General features: G+C 39.8%; 1 protein-coding gene across 1 annotated transcript; it reads right to left on the bottom strand.

The window, feature by feature from the left end:
* Positions 1-3,589: 3,589 nt before the first annotated feature.
* Positions 3,590-14,802, bottom strand: mios (missing oocyte, meiosis regulator, homolog (Drosophila)). Its single transcript, XM_062421943.1, has 12 exons — positions 14,716-14,802; positions 13,563-14,426; positions 12,941-13,430; positions 12,188-12,286; positions 11,771-12,025; positions 9,664-9,833; positions 8,907-8,972; positions 8,611-8,769; positions 7,732-7,884; positions 6,394-6,598; positions 5,997-6,126; positions 3,590-4,769 (listed from the first exon to the last, which is right to left on the bottom strand). The coding sequence occupies exons 2-12, from the start codon at positions 14,379-14,381 to the stop codon at positions 4,679-4,681; spliced, it is 2,637 nt and encodes an 878-aa protein (XP_062277927.1). The 5' UTR covers positions 14,382-14,426; positions 14,716-14,802; the 3' UTR covers positions 3,590-4,678.
* Between the last annotated feature and the right edge of the window lie 792 nt (positions 14,803-15,594).

Genomic DNA, 15,594 nt, shown 5'->3' with positions numbered 1-15,594 from the left:
TCATGTCAGGATTGTGTTCTTAGTATGGGTAAAGTTTTTGTTTTGTTTTTTTTAATTAAAGGACAGGATCTTTTTTTTTTTTTTTTTGTCTGTTTTATCCTCACATGCTGCTCATATTCTGACTCATAATTAATCTCTACACCAATTTACATTCATAAACTCTCCCATGAGTAATTAATACATTTGATTAAGTTTGATTCATCTTCATGTGGACAAAAAAAATACATTCACAATCACTATTTTATGGTCCAGGAGTACATTTTATAGAATATGGGGAATACAACATGTTTTTTGTTTTTTTTAAGAAACACAGGTCAAACATTTGCATATAAAAATGTGTATTATCTGCACAAATATTTTTTATTTTTTTAAAAAGGTTGCATTTTATTTCCATTTTGTAAACTGTGGCTCACATTAGGAAAAGTATTGTCACTGATTGGTGCGAGTTTGTCTATGGACCAACTTTCAGCCAGTCACTTCAGGATTGTGTTCTTAGTGTGGGTGAAGTTTTTTTGTTTTTGTTTATAATTAAAGGACAGGTTTACATTTTGTTTAAGTCTGTCTTAAAATTACATTCATGTGCCTAAATGAACATTTAATTAGATGTTTCTTGCCATAATCATCCCTGCTGCTCATACGGTCATCATAAGATCTCTTTATAATGTACTTACAATATACTCTTTGTAATGTACAATATAAATCAGGGGTGTCAAATATATGGCCCGAGGTCCAGAACTGGTCCGCCAGGGGGTCAAATCCGGTCGTCAAGCAGCTTCTGTGCAAAATAATCTTTAAAAAAAAGACTTAATATTGTTGAAACTGCTCATTTTTCACAGTAAATAGATAGTTTATTATAGTAAAGATATTATAATATATATAAATATATATATTATTATATATTATTTGTAGGTTATTATGGTATGGTTTTACTGATTCGGCCAACTTAAGATCAAATTGGGCTGTATGTGGTCCCTTTGAAACCCCTGATATAAGTGATATTGGACAAAATCCACAAGTCTCCTAGTTTGTAAGTAATATGAAGCTGTAGCCGTCCAAATGAGTCAAATCAAGTTGATATGTTTCAATGTTAGTCTTTTTTTTGTCACAGTCAGTCCCTCTTCTTGTTACTATACTTCCACCACAGCTCAACAGGGAAACACAAAGAGGGAAGTTAATGCTAAAAAGACTGTAAATGTGGCAGAAAGTAAAGACTCATCATGTCCCCCAGACTCGCAAGTTTCCAGAGGTAAAAACTTCTATTTTTAAACAGATTTTGCCCCATATAGGAGAAAAAATGCCATACCACCTTTATGTGCAGTTGCTTGTGTGTTACAAGCAGTAGTTTTACTGTTGTACAACTCATTATAATATTGTAATTGAGCAGAAATTAGGTTAAAACTAAAATCTAAGAGGGTAGTGTTGTAATACTGGAGCAACAGTGACAGTAGGTTGATGTATTAACTATTTAGTCTATCTGTCCACTTGCACAATTAGTCACTAAAAGGGAATGAGAGTGCACTATTGGCTCTCTTATTTCCTATGGACTTTTGACAGAAACAAGAGGAGGAGGAGGAGGAGGAGAGAATTTGGCAGAAAGACATGCTTTCTTCTATTAAAATGTATGTAAAAGTAAATGTGGCAGATATCCATTTGATATGACTAACTCAGTCTGCTGAAGTCTCATACTGTATAAGCTTAAGATAAACTTTTACATGCATTTTTGAACAAAATGACTGTGTGGACACACTGTGGATTCTGGAGCCCATCACTTACATTGAAAGCACATTTGAAGGAGATAATATTTTTTAACATTTTTTATAGTCATTATGAACAGGAGGAATGATTACAGTGAGGAAAACCTCTTCTAGTGTCCATATGGACACTTGACTGTTGTTTTAAAACACACTTGAACAATTGTGAACTTGTCCTTTAAAATATAAACTATACTTTTTGCAAAGTATTGCTGATGAATTTAGCGTGTGTACTGTATTAATAATATTACATAATAGATATATTGCCAGAGAAAGTTTACAACCTACAGCTAATAAGGAGCTGGCACGGTCTCACCACACGGCCCATTAGCAGCTGTCCTGCAGCTTTTGATTATATCACATGATCTGCCCGAGCAGATGGTCTTTCCAGTTGTCATGGAATTGAAGATGTTCAAATTTCCCTTTTCTCTTTCTTTGCAGCACTACTAATGGACCTCATAAAGTAACTTACTTAACAGTTACATTATACACACAATATTAATTTCAGTTCACTTTTTGTAACCCTGTATACACAATTTACAGTAACAAATCCACCTGTATATAGACCCTGCACTGAGTTTTAATGTCCATTTGTTTAAATATACAGTATATACATTTATTTTCATTCCTACCTACCTATATATAAGATATTTGCTTTGTTTCACCATATTTTAGCTGTATGTCTATCTGTACATTTATAGATTTGTGGTGATTTTTGTGTCAACTACTGTCAAGCATGAACTTCCGGTATCAGCTATTAATGAGTTTTATAGCATATTTAGTTCAGAGGATGTAAGTTTTTCATTGGTTTTTTCCTCCTTCTATCTTCCTGCCTGTATTGATGATCTGATTCTGTGGGAGTTACCATGAGAAATGAATGTGTGACTCAATGTGTTTAGTCAAAGATACAGTATGCACATGACAGAAAACCCACGCCATCTGTTTCTATGAAACATGATAATGAAAAAATAAACCATGTAAACTCATGGGGGGGGCAGTGCTCAATTTGTCAGTCGGAATTTATTTAAAAGGCAAAAACCACAAGAAACATTGAAAGGATGAAATTCCAGCCACTCGGTTTTTTGGGACGCTACACGGCTTGCCAATTTGTCAGCTCCACTCCAAAATAGTTCACAAAAGGACATGCAGGCCTATAAAACCTCCCACACCAGGAGGAGATCCTGGTGAAAGCAGCATACAGTAGCTCCTGTACCCCCCCCCGCCCGCCTGGCCCCCCTCCTCTCCTCTCCTCTCCCTCCTCCCTACTCCATGACTAAGTGATTTAGCCAGCTCTGGTGCAGGCCGCCTCTCACTTACAATGCCTCCCTGGTTTAGTGACAGAGTGGGGAGGGTGTCAGAGAAAGAGAAAACCCATTTACAATGCGGCTTACACACGGCCGTCCCCCCGCAGACGGCGCCCTTCCTTGGATTGATGTGTGGTATGCATAGTTTCTGGGTGCAATTTGGGCACCACAGAGAGACAGAAAGAAAGAGAGAGCAAGTCTGTGTATGTCGGAGGGTGTAAGAAGGGGGGTTGGGGGGGGGAGGAGTGTGAGGCTCAGGCTGTCTGTTCTCTCGCCCTCTCTTTGAGTCAATAGTGTTCCGGCAGGTGAGGTTCTTTATGGGGGAAACAATCTGGAGGGTCTTGTCAGTGCCGAGCAGCTGCTGTTTTCTGGGGAGCTTCTTTCATGGACCACAGGCCTGGAGTGGGCTGGTGAATACAGACGCAACCTCCCACCCTCCTCCTCCTCCTTCTCCTCTCTCCCTCTCCGCTAAAACCCCACTACCCCTACCTTCTCCAATACCCCCCCCCCTGTAGAACTGGAAGCCCTCCCGCACAATACCAGATAAAGAGTGGCCCAGAGAGACATGAAGAGAGCAAGGGAGTGTTGTTATTGTGCGCTACTCTCTCCAACAGACGGGAGTACCCCCCCCCCCCCCCCCCCCCCGAACAATGCTTTCATGAGGTATGTGAAGATCCTTTCGTAAGACAAACACAGACGTTAAATAGCGTATTAAAACACAAGCCACAAAATATAGCTCAGACGTATTGGCACCTGTGATCACATCTTAACAACCTGATGTGTGAGTGGACATTTTGATTATTTTCTTCTTCTTTTTTTTCTTTTTTTTAAACAGATCACAACAAAAACCATTATCCTGATTCAGGTTAGATTGGAAGAGGCTGATTACAGCAGAGCCTCTTGTAAGTCTCCTGAGTGGGATTTCAGATTTTTCATCATTAAGCAGAGCAGTGAGTTTGCATTTGCTCCCTTTCTGTCATTGATTCAGTTAGTTAGATCAGTAACACACACTGCCTCCCTTCTTGATATCGGGCTCTGTTACAATATTACATTCACTAGACTAGGGCTGTACGATATGACCCAAATCGCATATCCCAATACATATCACCATATAGAACATTTTTCTGTAAATTTAATGAATAAATAGTTTCAAACCACTTCCATGCCACAGAAGTAGCCCCTCTTTTAGGTACAAGCTTCTCAACGTGCACCACCTGTCGCTTGTCCATCTTTTACACAGATTAATTTACTCATACTGAGTAAAAAGCTGAATTAGAGTAATTTATTCAGGCAATAAATTACTCCAAATGATGGAAAATATTGCCATAAAGAGTGTGATGTGCTACACAACAAAATAAACGACAGAGCATAATATGAAATGTAGACACTTTTCTATCGTCACAGGATATATATATATGTATACCGTCATATCGCACAGCCCAACACTAGACTATTAACTTAACAGAATTTCCTTGTATTCGAGCAGTCACTTCAGAGAAGGACACTACTGGCACCCTTTGTCCTTTGCCCCAGTTGTCAGCGTGGTGGGTCACAGCAGTGAACCTGCACTGGTTGGCTTCAGGCTGGTGTTTGGCTTCAGATTCCTACACAGGTTCCTCCTGTTTAGCTGCTGTCTGAAGGCACCAGGTTTCCTGTGGTGTCCAGCTGCATGCATTTACACGTACAAGCTGACACTGGGCACTCAGTGTGGTCTCTGTAGGTGGAAACATACACATCAATTATAAAAAATAAAAAAAAAAGTAAAGTAACGTTGTCCATCCTGACTACATACCTGACTAATTACTGAAATCAAATTAAAATACAATTTAAGAAACAGCTTTAAATCCACTTCATGAATTCTCAATAGATATATACTGCATATGTAAATGTTGTACATTTGTGTGACTGTATAGATCCTCATATGTATTATTATAGATGTATATGTATGGACACAGACCTGTCTTTTCTTTTTCTGGTATGATTTGGGAGTTGTGAGGTTGTCGCTTCACCTTGATGTAAATTTGATTTGATGTAATATTTTGATTAATATGATGTGCCAGGAGACTGCTGGGTGTGTCATCCTGAAATGTTATCCCCCCCCATTAATATCCTAATGGGGATGGGGAGATGACATTCTTCTATTTTCTGTGTTTTTTTATTTATTTTTCCTCTTTCTGGTGTTTTTTTCTGTACGCTTTGAATATATATTTTTACTTACTTGCATGTTCTTTCATTTTCTTGTTGTAGTATTGTATTTTTGTATAATATTGTGGGTTTTTATTGTATTGTTTTTCTTTTGTGGATCCAAGGAAGAGTAGCTGTTGCCCAGCGCAATTGCTGATGAAGATCCTAATAAACTAAACTAAACTACAACAACACAGATGTGAGTTACTGTGTTAATAAATGCCTTATAAAATTATATATTTATGCATCAGTGTTTTACACTGAATTTTGAGAGACTATCGTGGTTGTACCTCAGTCCGACCCTCTACTGGGGGGTCTGGGGGCACATTTTTAAGTCAAATGCATCATTCTGTTGAACTCTGAGAGCAAAATTAAGCAGTTAAATCTATAAAAAAAGAAAAAGAAAAGTGCTCTAAACATTTTTGTGCTTTAGTAATTTAACTACTGGTTGTATAGGTATGAATGGTGATGACACAGCAAAAATGTCACACCCACAAAACAGTTTATAAATGTTCCAAACAGACCATTAAAAAAAAGACATAATGTTCATATTTCTGCTCTGAAACAAAGAAAGCAGAAGTGATTATCTAAGTTCAACTAGTTCACTAGGGGCAGAGTAGCTCTTTGCTGAACGTTTTGGAGAGTGTAAAGACATGTTTGACTCACTATGAAACTGTGGTGGCACAAATTATACTATGGTGGGCCGCCACAGTCTATATAGCTAATGGGAAACACTGATGTATTGAGAGAGTCCCACCTGAACCAGCTGAGCATGTGGCCAGCGTGGCCGCCGTGTCGACAGTTGTGACACCAGGTGAACCAGTTGTTAAACTGGGCGAGTTTGTTCTCCCTTGTTAAGTCAACCTTCTCATCTGACTTCCCCGCTCCTGCCGAAAGAAGAAAACATTACCATCAATAAAATTTGACTACCTATCAACGTAGGTATGAGTGATATCCCTGCAATAAAGACAACTGTTATTGTCCACTGAAATCCCAGCTGCAGCTGCCTCTAAACGCTGATCAAAGTCCACACATTTTCTCCAGCAAATGCTCAGTTAAGTATTATCGCCACTTCAGCTGCTTCAAGATGCATCTCAGTTAGTGGAAACATCAGCTGAGCATCTGCCTACATTACTCCGCACAGGCCGGTTTACCTGGGCAATTGGAAACAGGTGTGCCCATGTTCATGAGGCAGAGGGCACAGCGTGGCAGCGGCTTCCTGCAGCCGGGGCAACTGGTGACTTTTGACTTGGTGGGTGAGCCGCTCACACCGTACTGGCTGAAGCCGCGGCCCTGGTGAGGCATCGCCGAGCAGCTGTAGGAGATGGACTTCCCGCAGAAGTTGCAGCTTACAAACACCTGTCGTAGGAGAGCAAACAGAGAGGTCGGTTGATAAGGACCAATGAACATGAAGGTAAAACCAACAAGCGCACGCTCACCAGCTGTCGGGATTTAATTTTTAGGGTAGCACGAGATAAGTATGAGATAATACAGCAGTAATCCTGGCATGCTTAACTGTGGAATGTCATTGATGCTCTCAGGTAGTGAGAAGTGGCAGCTCAACGTTTTTACTACTAGGCTTTATCAAAAAAAAGGTCTACCAAATTAAATATGTGTAACAAAACAATAAAAACTCAACTACAGCACTGTTTTTTTGTGAAAGGAATTGGAGAGAAAGGCTGTGGTTGCTATGAGCTTCAGACTGGTTGGAACAAACTATTTGTGCTGTAATAACCAGAATAAGCACCCTGTTTTGTTGTGAGGGTAGTAATGTCTAACAGTAAACAAACAAGACAGACTGCTTTGTGTTTGCCAGTTCCTCTACCACATTAGAGCCTGGAGTGTGTCATTTTCTGTCAAGAAACTTAAGTTTTACCAAGACAGCAAACATGCATCTCCAAAGATGTAATTTAACAGAACCCATAATGACATTATGTCAATATATATCAATACACGAATATATCAAAGTACTGAGGGCTGCAGCTAATAATAATCTTCAAAATGTTAAATTTACAAAAGGCATACAACAGAGAGAAGAAGCAAATCCTCCCTTTTGAGAAGCCAGCTTGATAAAGGACTTAAACAATATAACTGATTAACAAAATAGTAATATGTTCTCAATCAACGGATCAATTAACCCTTACATACTGTTCACAGTCAAATTTGACCCATTTTACACCTCAGAGCTGTAAAAACACCCATACACATTTCTTTTAGCTGGACTTCCTAATGTGAGCAAAATGGAAATAAAATGCATCTTTTTTGCATTCAAGCATGTTGTTGTATTCATCATATTCTATCAAATGTTCTCCTGGACCATAAAATAGTGATTGTGAATGTCTTTTTTTTCTACACAAGATTAATCAGATTGATGGGGAATTTATGAATGTGAATGATTGTAGAGACTAACTATAATTCAGAATATTAACTGTATGTAGGGTCAATCATTTCAGCACTGAAATGATTAAATATCTTCTCCCGACATCCGTTACCTGGGCCAGTGGTTTTGAGCTGGGGTCCAGCTTTCCTCTGTGGATGTCGAACTCGGCCCGTTTGTGCCAGAATCTCCACGCGTCCAGCAAGTTTCGGTAGTTTTCGATCCAGCATTGGACTCGAGGGTCTTTCAACACTTCACCCGGGGAACCCTGTTAGGACAAAGTTTTTTTTTCTTAGTGTTATTTCACACGCTAACTTCAGTTTGGGCTTATCATGGGGAAGCAGGCCACAAAAAAGAATAGTCAAAATGTACTTGGACAAGATAGTGAACTTCAACCTGCTCCAACTTCCTGTCTCTTTCTGCACCCATCCCTCTGGTGGAATGTGTACAAGAGGAATGTGTATGCATGTGGGTTAATGCAATTACTGCGTAGGTGATGGATGCCCTACATACTGCAGTAATATATACTCAAGCAGGTTTGAGCAGGAAAAAAACAAACAAACAGCTGTTCTGTAGTGTGTTGAAAGGCCTACAGACCTGCTCTACAACTTTAAATTCACTATTTCTACATAGAAACGAGCGCACGAGAGCAAAGCACTCCGATGAGGCTTGCGTCATATTGTTATAGGAGGTGGTAATTGTGTTTAGAATCACAGCTCTGACCTTTTAGGATTGAACAGGCAAATTTTAGCATGTGAACTGAATCTCTCCAAGGTTGTATTCACACACACAGACACATAAAAGTTCCCTTTTTTCTGTTGAGTCTTCTATTTAATTCATTTAGTTTACTTATTAAACCGTGTAGCCTACTTTCACATCACTTTCACTTCCTGTAGCTTATTGGGGATGTTTCCAGATGATTCAGTTTTAAATTAAAGTGGCACTGCTCTCATGATTCCTTTTACACCTTTCTTCTGAATTTGTGTTTGTGTACCTTCAGCATGCAGAAGCTGGCAGTCTGGACATCTCCAGTACGGTCCACATAACTCTCCATGAGATCTACGCCATCTTTAGTCAGCCCCGTCAGCAGGATGCCCTCCAGGTTACCTGCGTCCTTCATCTCGTTGGTTAGTTTGTCGATGTATCGAGGCAGCTGCGGCCAAACAACCCAGAGTGATTATTTAAAAAATGATGCATGCACACACCTTCCCTTCCACTTCTAATAATAGTCAAAAGAAAATGTTGCTGGACGGTTTCATAAGTGTTGACATCTTGGCTTTGTAGAGTTACCTGTGCATCGCTGAGAAACATACAGGCAAAGGCTACTCGGTCCCTCACAGCGACACTGCTCTCATACTGAAACAGACACAATTAATTTTATATTTCTTGTCATTTCAAATGAACATTTTTGGATGACAATTCTGGGGTAAAAGCTGCTTCTCACATTCAGTACAGAATAAAAGTCTCTACTGTCTCTGCTCTGAGACACAGTTCTGCGGGAAATCAATCATAATTTACACTTAATCAGTTCTAAAAGAAAAACCAAGATTGCAGGGAATAAAGTCAGAGGTACTGACTAAATTGTCACTGAACTCTTATCATAGAGTCATCTTTTTTCGGCCAGGATGAGGTCAAAAGAGTTAAATGTGACAGCAGCTGGTGGCCAGAATCTGATGCAACTGAGTGTGAGAAAAGCAGACACATACACGTTGTTCTGGGCGCAGGATCAATTTCTGAAAAGTGTTTTATAACTTACAGTGCTGCTGACGGCAAAGTGAAACACATCTCGTATTGTGCACCTGTGGTTTTCCCCAATAAAGACCACTGAAGTATTAACTTCTAATTTATAACGGTGTTAAGAATATGTAAAAAAAAAAAAAAAAAATGGCATGGCATGGCATGGGAACAGAACCACTACTGTTAGGTGAGAAACGGTGCCAATTTAAAATGTCAGATTTTCTTCTCGTCTTATATTCAATAACTTTTCTAGTGTTTGAAAAAAAGAAAAAGTGCTTTCAAGAGTCGGTGTTATTAAGAGATTCAATACCAGCACGCCGTCATACGCTCCGGGCTCACTGGTGAGAAAGGCAAACATTACGCAGAGGTAGGGGTTCTTCAGCTGCAGCCTCAGAGAGCTGCACATCTCCCTCCACAGGGACGTCTTCTCATCGGTGTAGCCTGACAGAGCCATGGCAACCACGTTCAGGTTCAAGTCACCTGTGAAGAAGTTAAGAGGAGCGGGTTTATTCAAGATCGGCAGCGTTTTACTGTAAGTGCAGCGCTGTGGTGTTAACAGAAAGTTTCAGTGGTTAACACCAGGGTTATATAGTTGACTAAAACTAAAACTAAAACTATAACTAGTGGTGAAAAAATTATTAAGTTAACTGAAAAAAAATATTTAAATGATAAAAACCAAAATGAACAATGCAAAACTAACTAAAACTAAACTGAATTGCAGGTAAAATCAGCTTAGTTTTTGTTGTTGCCCTTTTTATTGTCCTGTTCAGTTTGACTTCTTCTAATATCTGGAAAACTAAAACTAAATTAAAACTACTTAATTGCTTGTTAAACTAACTAAAACTAAACTGAAATAAAAAAAGTGAAAAACTCAATAAAAATAAAAATTAATGAAAATGTAAAAACTATAATAACCCTGGTTGACAGACACACACATTGTTCATAATGAGCTAGCATCTGTTGCTCAAAATAAGCTCCTAGATACAAGCTTTTTTTTTTTAAAGCCTTTGTTTTATACTAAGCTCACATTACAAAAAACAGGTCTTTGGTCACGCTGCTGCCTTTATTGGGAAGTAGCACTCAAAACAAAACTAACAAAAAAGGATTTAAAGTAGAAAGTGCCTTGAATAGATTTCTTTTTCAGAAGTACAGACTGTCTGGAGGAAACACAGAAATATAAATTATTTATATATATATAGTTTAATTATACAACATTTTTATAAAGAGGTTCAATGACCAAAGTGATATACAACTGAATAAATAACTTTATATTAGAGGCCAAATTTAAAATATGAGCAACATGAAGTAACAAAAGGAAGTTTAGAAGATATGCTAATATAAATCTATAAATCAGATTATTAACTTGTGATAATAATCCAACTAGAAGTAAAATAAAACTATAACCTGCGATCATGTCAGACTAAAGTAAATCTTTGTTTTCAGCGTATACATGTGAATCAGCACATTAGGTCAGCTGCTGTTTGAGAAAGAAACCACACACTGTAACTGCTGAGATGGCTCAGTTGACACGCCTTGTCTAATGAATCACCCCATCAGTCTTGCTCAGGAAACACTCATTAGAACGCGCAGCAGAAAAACGTTTGCCCTACATTGGTGGAATTTTTCTTACACAAGAGGTGTGCAAACAGCAGACTTCTCTCTTTTTTTTCTTCATTTAACCTCAGTGTGAAAAGCACTGCAGCTGATACAAGATGAGGAAGAAGAAGAAGAGGAAAAAAGCTTCTCCTGCTGTTACATTCTTTTAATTCCTGAAGACTTTCATTTCATTTGACGTTTTTTTGTTGTTGGTGTTTTCTATGATTTACACTGAATCGTCTGCCTTATCGCTCTAAAGACCTGCATAGTCATGAGTTGACAATAGTGGAAGTGAATATTGCTTATTTCATGTGACCTTACAATTTAAAATAATGCAGAGGAAGTTCACAGTAGTGAAAAGATGCAAAAAGATCACAGACAGAGGCCGTTTTTATTTTATTATAGTTATAGTTAATTAATTATTGTAATATTAAAAAAAGAGAACAGTCTAGACCTGCTTTATGTGAAAAGTGCCTTGAGATAAAGGTTATTGTGATTTGGTGCTATATAAATAAACTTGAATTTAATTGAATTGAACTGAATATTATTAACAGTGTGTGATTGGTTGAAATTTCACTTCTACTGCTTAATTTTTATCCACTACATGATTTAATTCAGCCTTAAAGGGTAAAGCACATAAGATAATGCACAGATATTCATTTAGAGGAGTTTGTGTGTTAGATATAAAAGGATTAAATGTGTAATTACATCTTTGGTCTACAACATTCCTCCTTCTTTTCATTCCTGTCCTGACATTTGGCTTCAAAGACACACCTGCTTCCTGTCCTCTCCTCTCACTGCAGCGTGCTTTCAGTACTAACCTTTCTCCGCAGTGGCTCCCTTGTTGAGGATCTGGATCGCCCGGCGGATGTCCAGGTTGAACAGAGCCACGGCGGCCGCCCGCTCCCACTCGCGCTCCTGCTCCAGGGATCGCAGGAAGGGCTCCACGTCGATGTCGGGCCCTCGGCTGATCCAGCCGCAGAGACGCAGGGCGAGGCTGCGCTCCTCGCTTTGGTACCTCGACACATCCGTCTGACGGTCCGAGCCGCTCCAGCACCTGCGGCTCTCTGTCGTGCCTGGTCGAAGCAAAGACATCACAATTTCACAACATAGGAAAATACAAGTTTATAAATATTATTTAAGCTAAGTCTGATGTTTCTTTGCAATTAAGGATGCATATTTTCTCTCTCTGATTTATGGCTAACAAACTAAAACCAACAGTGTGTCTGATTTCTTACCTGAGCTGGTCTTCACAATGTTTTTGATACCAGAGTAGACGACAGACTGTTTGTTCCCCTGCAGTTTCAGCTCCATATCCTCTGCACACTGCTTCATATGTGATGCTTAAATAGGAATTGTAACTGTCATTGCTGTTAAACATAACATGTAAGAGGAAACAAATAAAGATGCACAATGAACCACGACAATAAAAACTACAAAACAACTATATTACATGACATAAATCCATTTCAAACCAGATCAAGTTACAAGCTGAACTGGATTTCTCGGCTGAATTCAAGAAATTAATCAGATATTTTTATTATTTACCACCAAAACAATGATTAGGACTAATTGTATTACTTGTCTTGGAGATATGAAGGCTTTTATTCCAGAATAACAGAGTATTCGTCAAAAGTTTCTTATTCAGGTGAATGGGAATGTATGTCCAAAGTTTTGACTGGTACTGTACATTTTCTGCCTTTAAAATAAAAACACATCAACTCAATTCAAATAAAAAGTAAAAAATGATCTTGGAAGGAAAAAAAGATGTTTAACAACCACCATTGTTGATTATTATTGGCTCTTCTTTCTATGAGCAAAGGTTTAGACCATCAGAATAAATTGAAAGTTGACTAATAATCTATTTTAACAACATGTTAATTACTTGTGTTAATATAATGTGATATAAATGCTAATAATAAAGATATCTGCATTTAAATTACATGATTAAAATGCAGGCTTGCCCACTTTTTCACACTCATAAAGGATATAAAACAGGTCAGACCACAGAGATTTGAGCTGGGGGTCGTTCCCTCCCGCCAGCAGGTGGTTCCTCCACACCTGGACGGTATCGTGCCCGTATCTGGACTGAGCCCTCTGCCTCATCTTGGTGGCAATGTCCTTCTCAATCACGCTCTCCACTCCTTCTGCCCCATCCTCGACGCAGTCGTAGAGGTGCCTGCCGCACGCCCACATGAGCGAGGTGGTGGAGCTCCAGGCCAGCGAGATGCGTTCGAACACGGTGAAGTCGGTCATGACTCGGTTGGCTGCCGATACCACCACCATGCGGTTCTGAGAGGACGGGTGCCAGGCGAAGCTGCCGATCTGACTTTCGCAGGGCTGCACGCTGCGCTCGATGATAGTGGGCTCTGTCTCGTCTCCGATAGGCGTGGGAGTGTGTTGCATGTCGTACAGGCGGATGATGTTACTGTCACGTGTCAGAGTTGCCAGCAGGCCAGTACGAGTCGGGCACCAAGCCACCTGAGGGTGAGAAAGGGAAAGAATAACCACAACTTCTACTATAAGTAACCAATAAATGGCATGTTAGGAATAAAAAAATGCCCAAAAAATGCTTTAAAAACAGGACTCATCTCCCCAGAAACTGCATCATACCTTAGTCAGAGGCTTGGGCTGCTCAGTCAATGTGAGCACAGGCTTCTCAAACTTCCTCAGATCCCAGATGGCCACCTGACCCTCAAAGAAGGAAGCCACACGATCATGAAAGTGCGGGTCCACCGTCACCCCCTGGATGGCCTTGGTGTTGACGAACGTCTTCTGGCTGGTGTTTCTCAGGTCAAATATGGCCAGGTTCCTGTGCATACCGGCCAACAGCAGCTTGGGGTCACGCAGCAGCCAGCACAGGGACAGGCAAGCGTCGTTTTGACCTAACTCGTACAACGGTTTGGTCACTACTGAGCTGGAGTCCAAATCCACAGACGAAAGACGGATCTTCTCAGCTGCTACGCTCGCCTCTGGGGAAAACTTACTGCTGATGTCCCATATGAGGACAGAGAAGTCAGCTCTGTGCTTATCCAGCCCGGCGGCCAGCAGATTGCTGTCCACTGGATTCCAGGCTAAAGTGTTGCATTGACGAGCGTGCTTGGGCACAAACTCTTTCCCCACAAGCTCTTTGCATGTGGAGTTGTGGCTCTGACCCAAGCTGGTGAGAACCACTCTGCCATTAGCTTGGCCCACAGCGAGCAAACACTCAGGCTCATGCTTTGGATACCAAGCCACACACTTCATATAAGGAGTGTCAGAGTTAATGGCCAGTAAAGTGGCAGCAGTTTCTTCAGAGAGTGGGAGAGTGCCTGCTTTGGTTTCTGCACTGCCCACAGGTCCAATACGATACAGTCCCAGCTCAGAGTCACAGATGACATAGCGGTCTGGATGGTGAGGAGACCACAGGATGTCTGGTTTGGAGCCACTCATGATTCAGAAACGGCTAGAAAAACCTCAGAGAAATCTGGTCACAACCTAGACGCATGGACAGGATAAAATACATTAGCACTTGGATGAATAATAGTGGCAGAGCGCGATAATAAACACATCTGGAGACATTTAAAATTGAATATGTGGCTATTTAAAGACATATAAAAGTGTTTGGGAGTAGTTAAGAGCAAAGTGCAAAGTTTGTTGACATGCTATCTCGACTGAGCTAATGCTAACGAGTGAAGGACGAGCTATAAATCATCACCTTTTAAAAGTCACGCTGGTTTTAGTTAGCGCCAAACGAGCGAAAATAACAATATTAACCATTACTTACAATTATAGTACAGTGTTTAAACGAGCGAGCCAGTTGCAATTTGACATACACATGTTGAAACAGCGACAACTTCGAGCACCACCACCACCACACTGATGTTGTGTGTTACACCAAAACATGTCCGTGATGGTGGCAAAAGGGATGTCACCTACCCAAAGGTTCCGGTTACGCACAGCTTTTTTGGTTTTGGTTTTTGGCCACAAGAGGACGCTGTAACCAAAGTGTATACATAAAAAAGTGATGTGAAACAGCATCAAAGTCACACACACACATACAGAAAGAAAGATGAATTATTAGAGGGTTTTTTTTAAAGATAACGTAGCATTATTTATAGCAGATGTTTATGAAAATCTATGTTTGAGGGAAGTAGGATGGGTATGATTCACTGAAGTGGCATATATTGTAGTTACTACTGGTACTACTACTTCACAATGAGGCTAATGTCTGATTCATACAGCAACTCATCTGGTTTTCACATTAGTGGGCGAGAGTGGAAATGTAAAAATAATCTCATTTAGGGACATTTACGCACAACATTCAAACAATCACCATGCGCAACAGCTCAAAACAATAACAAGGAGTAAAGAGGGAATTATATAATACAAAATCTGTATAAATGTTCCTAAATCATGAGCAAGATGTTAGTGGTAGTTGAGAGTAAAAAAACCTAATGAAGTGTTCCTGGCTCCTGATGAAAAACCACAACACATTACTTTCTTTGCAAGATAGTTTGTGTTTCTGCATATTATGGAAATCACTATTTTTACTCAATCAATTCAAGAAAGCCTCAACTGTGGTGCTGAGAGTTAACTTTTATAGTTCACTTATTGATATTTGCCTCCAAAACAATCTAACTCCAGTACGTCTGCAGGGACTTTA

This window comes from Scomber scombrus, chromosome 7 (assembly GCF_963691925.1).
Source record: "Scomber scombrus chromosome 7, fScoSco1.1, whole genome shotgun sequence".
NCBI classification, from domain to species: Eukaryota; Metazoa; Chordata; class Actinopteri; order Scombriformes; family Scombridae; genus Scomber; species Scomber scombrus.
This window is presented reverse-complemented; position numbering and strand designations above follow the sequence as displayed.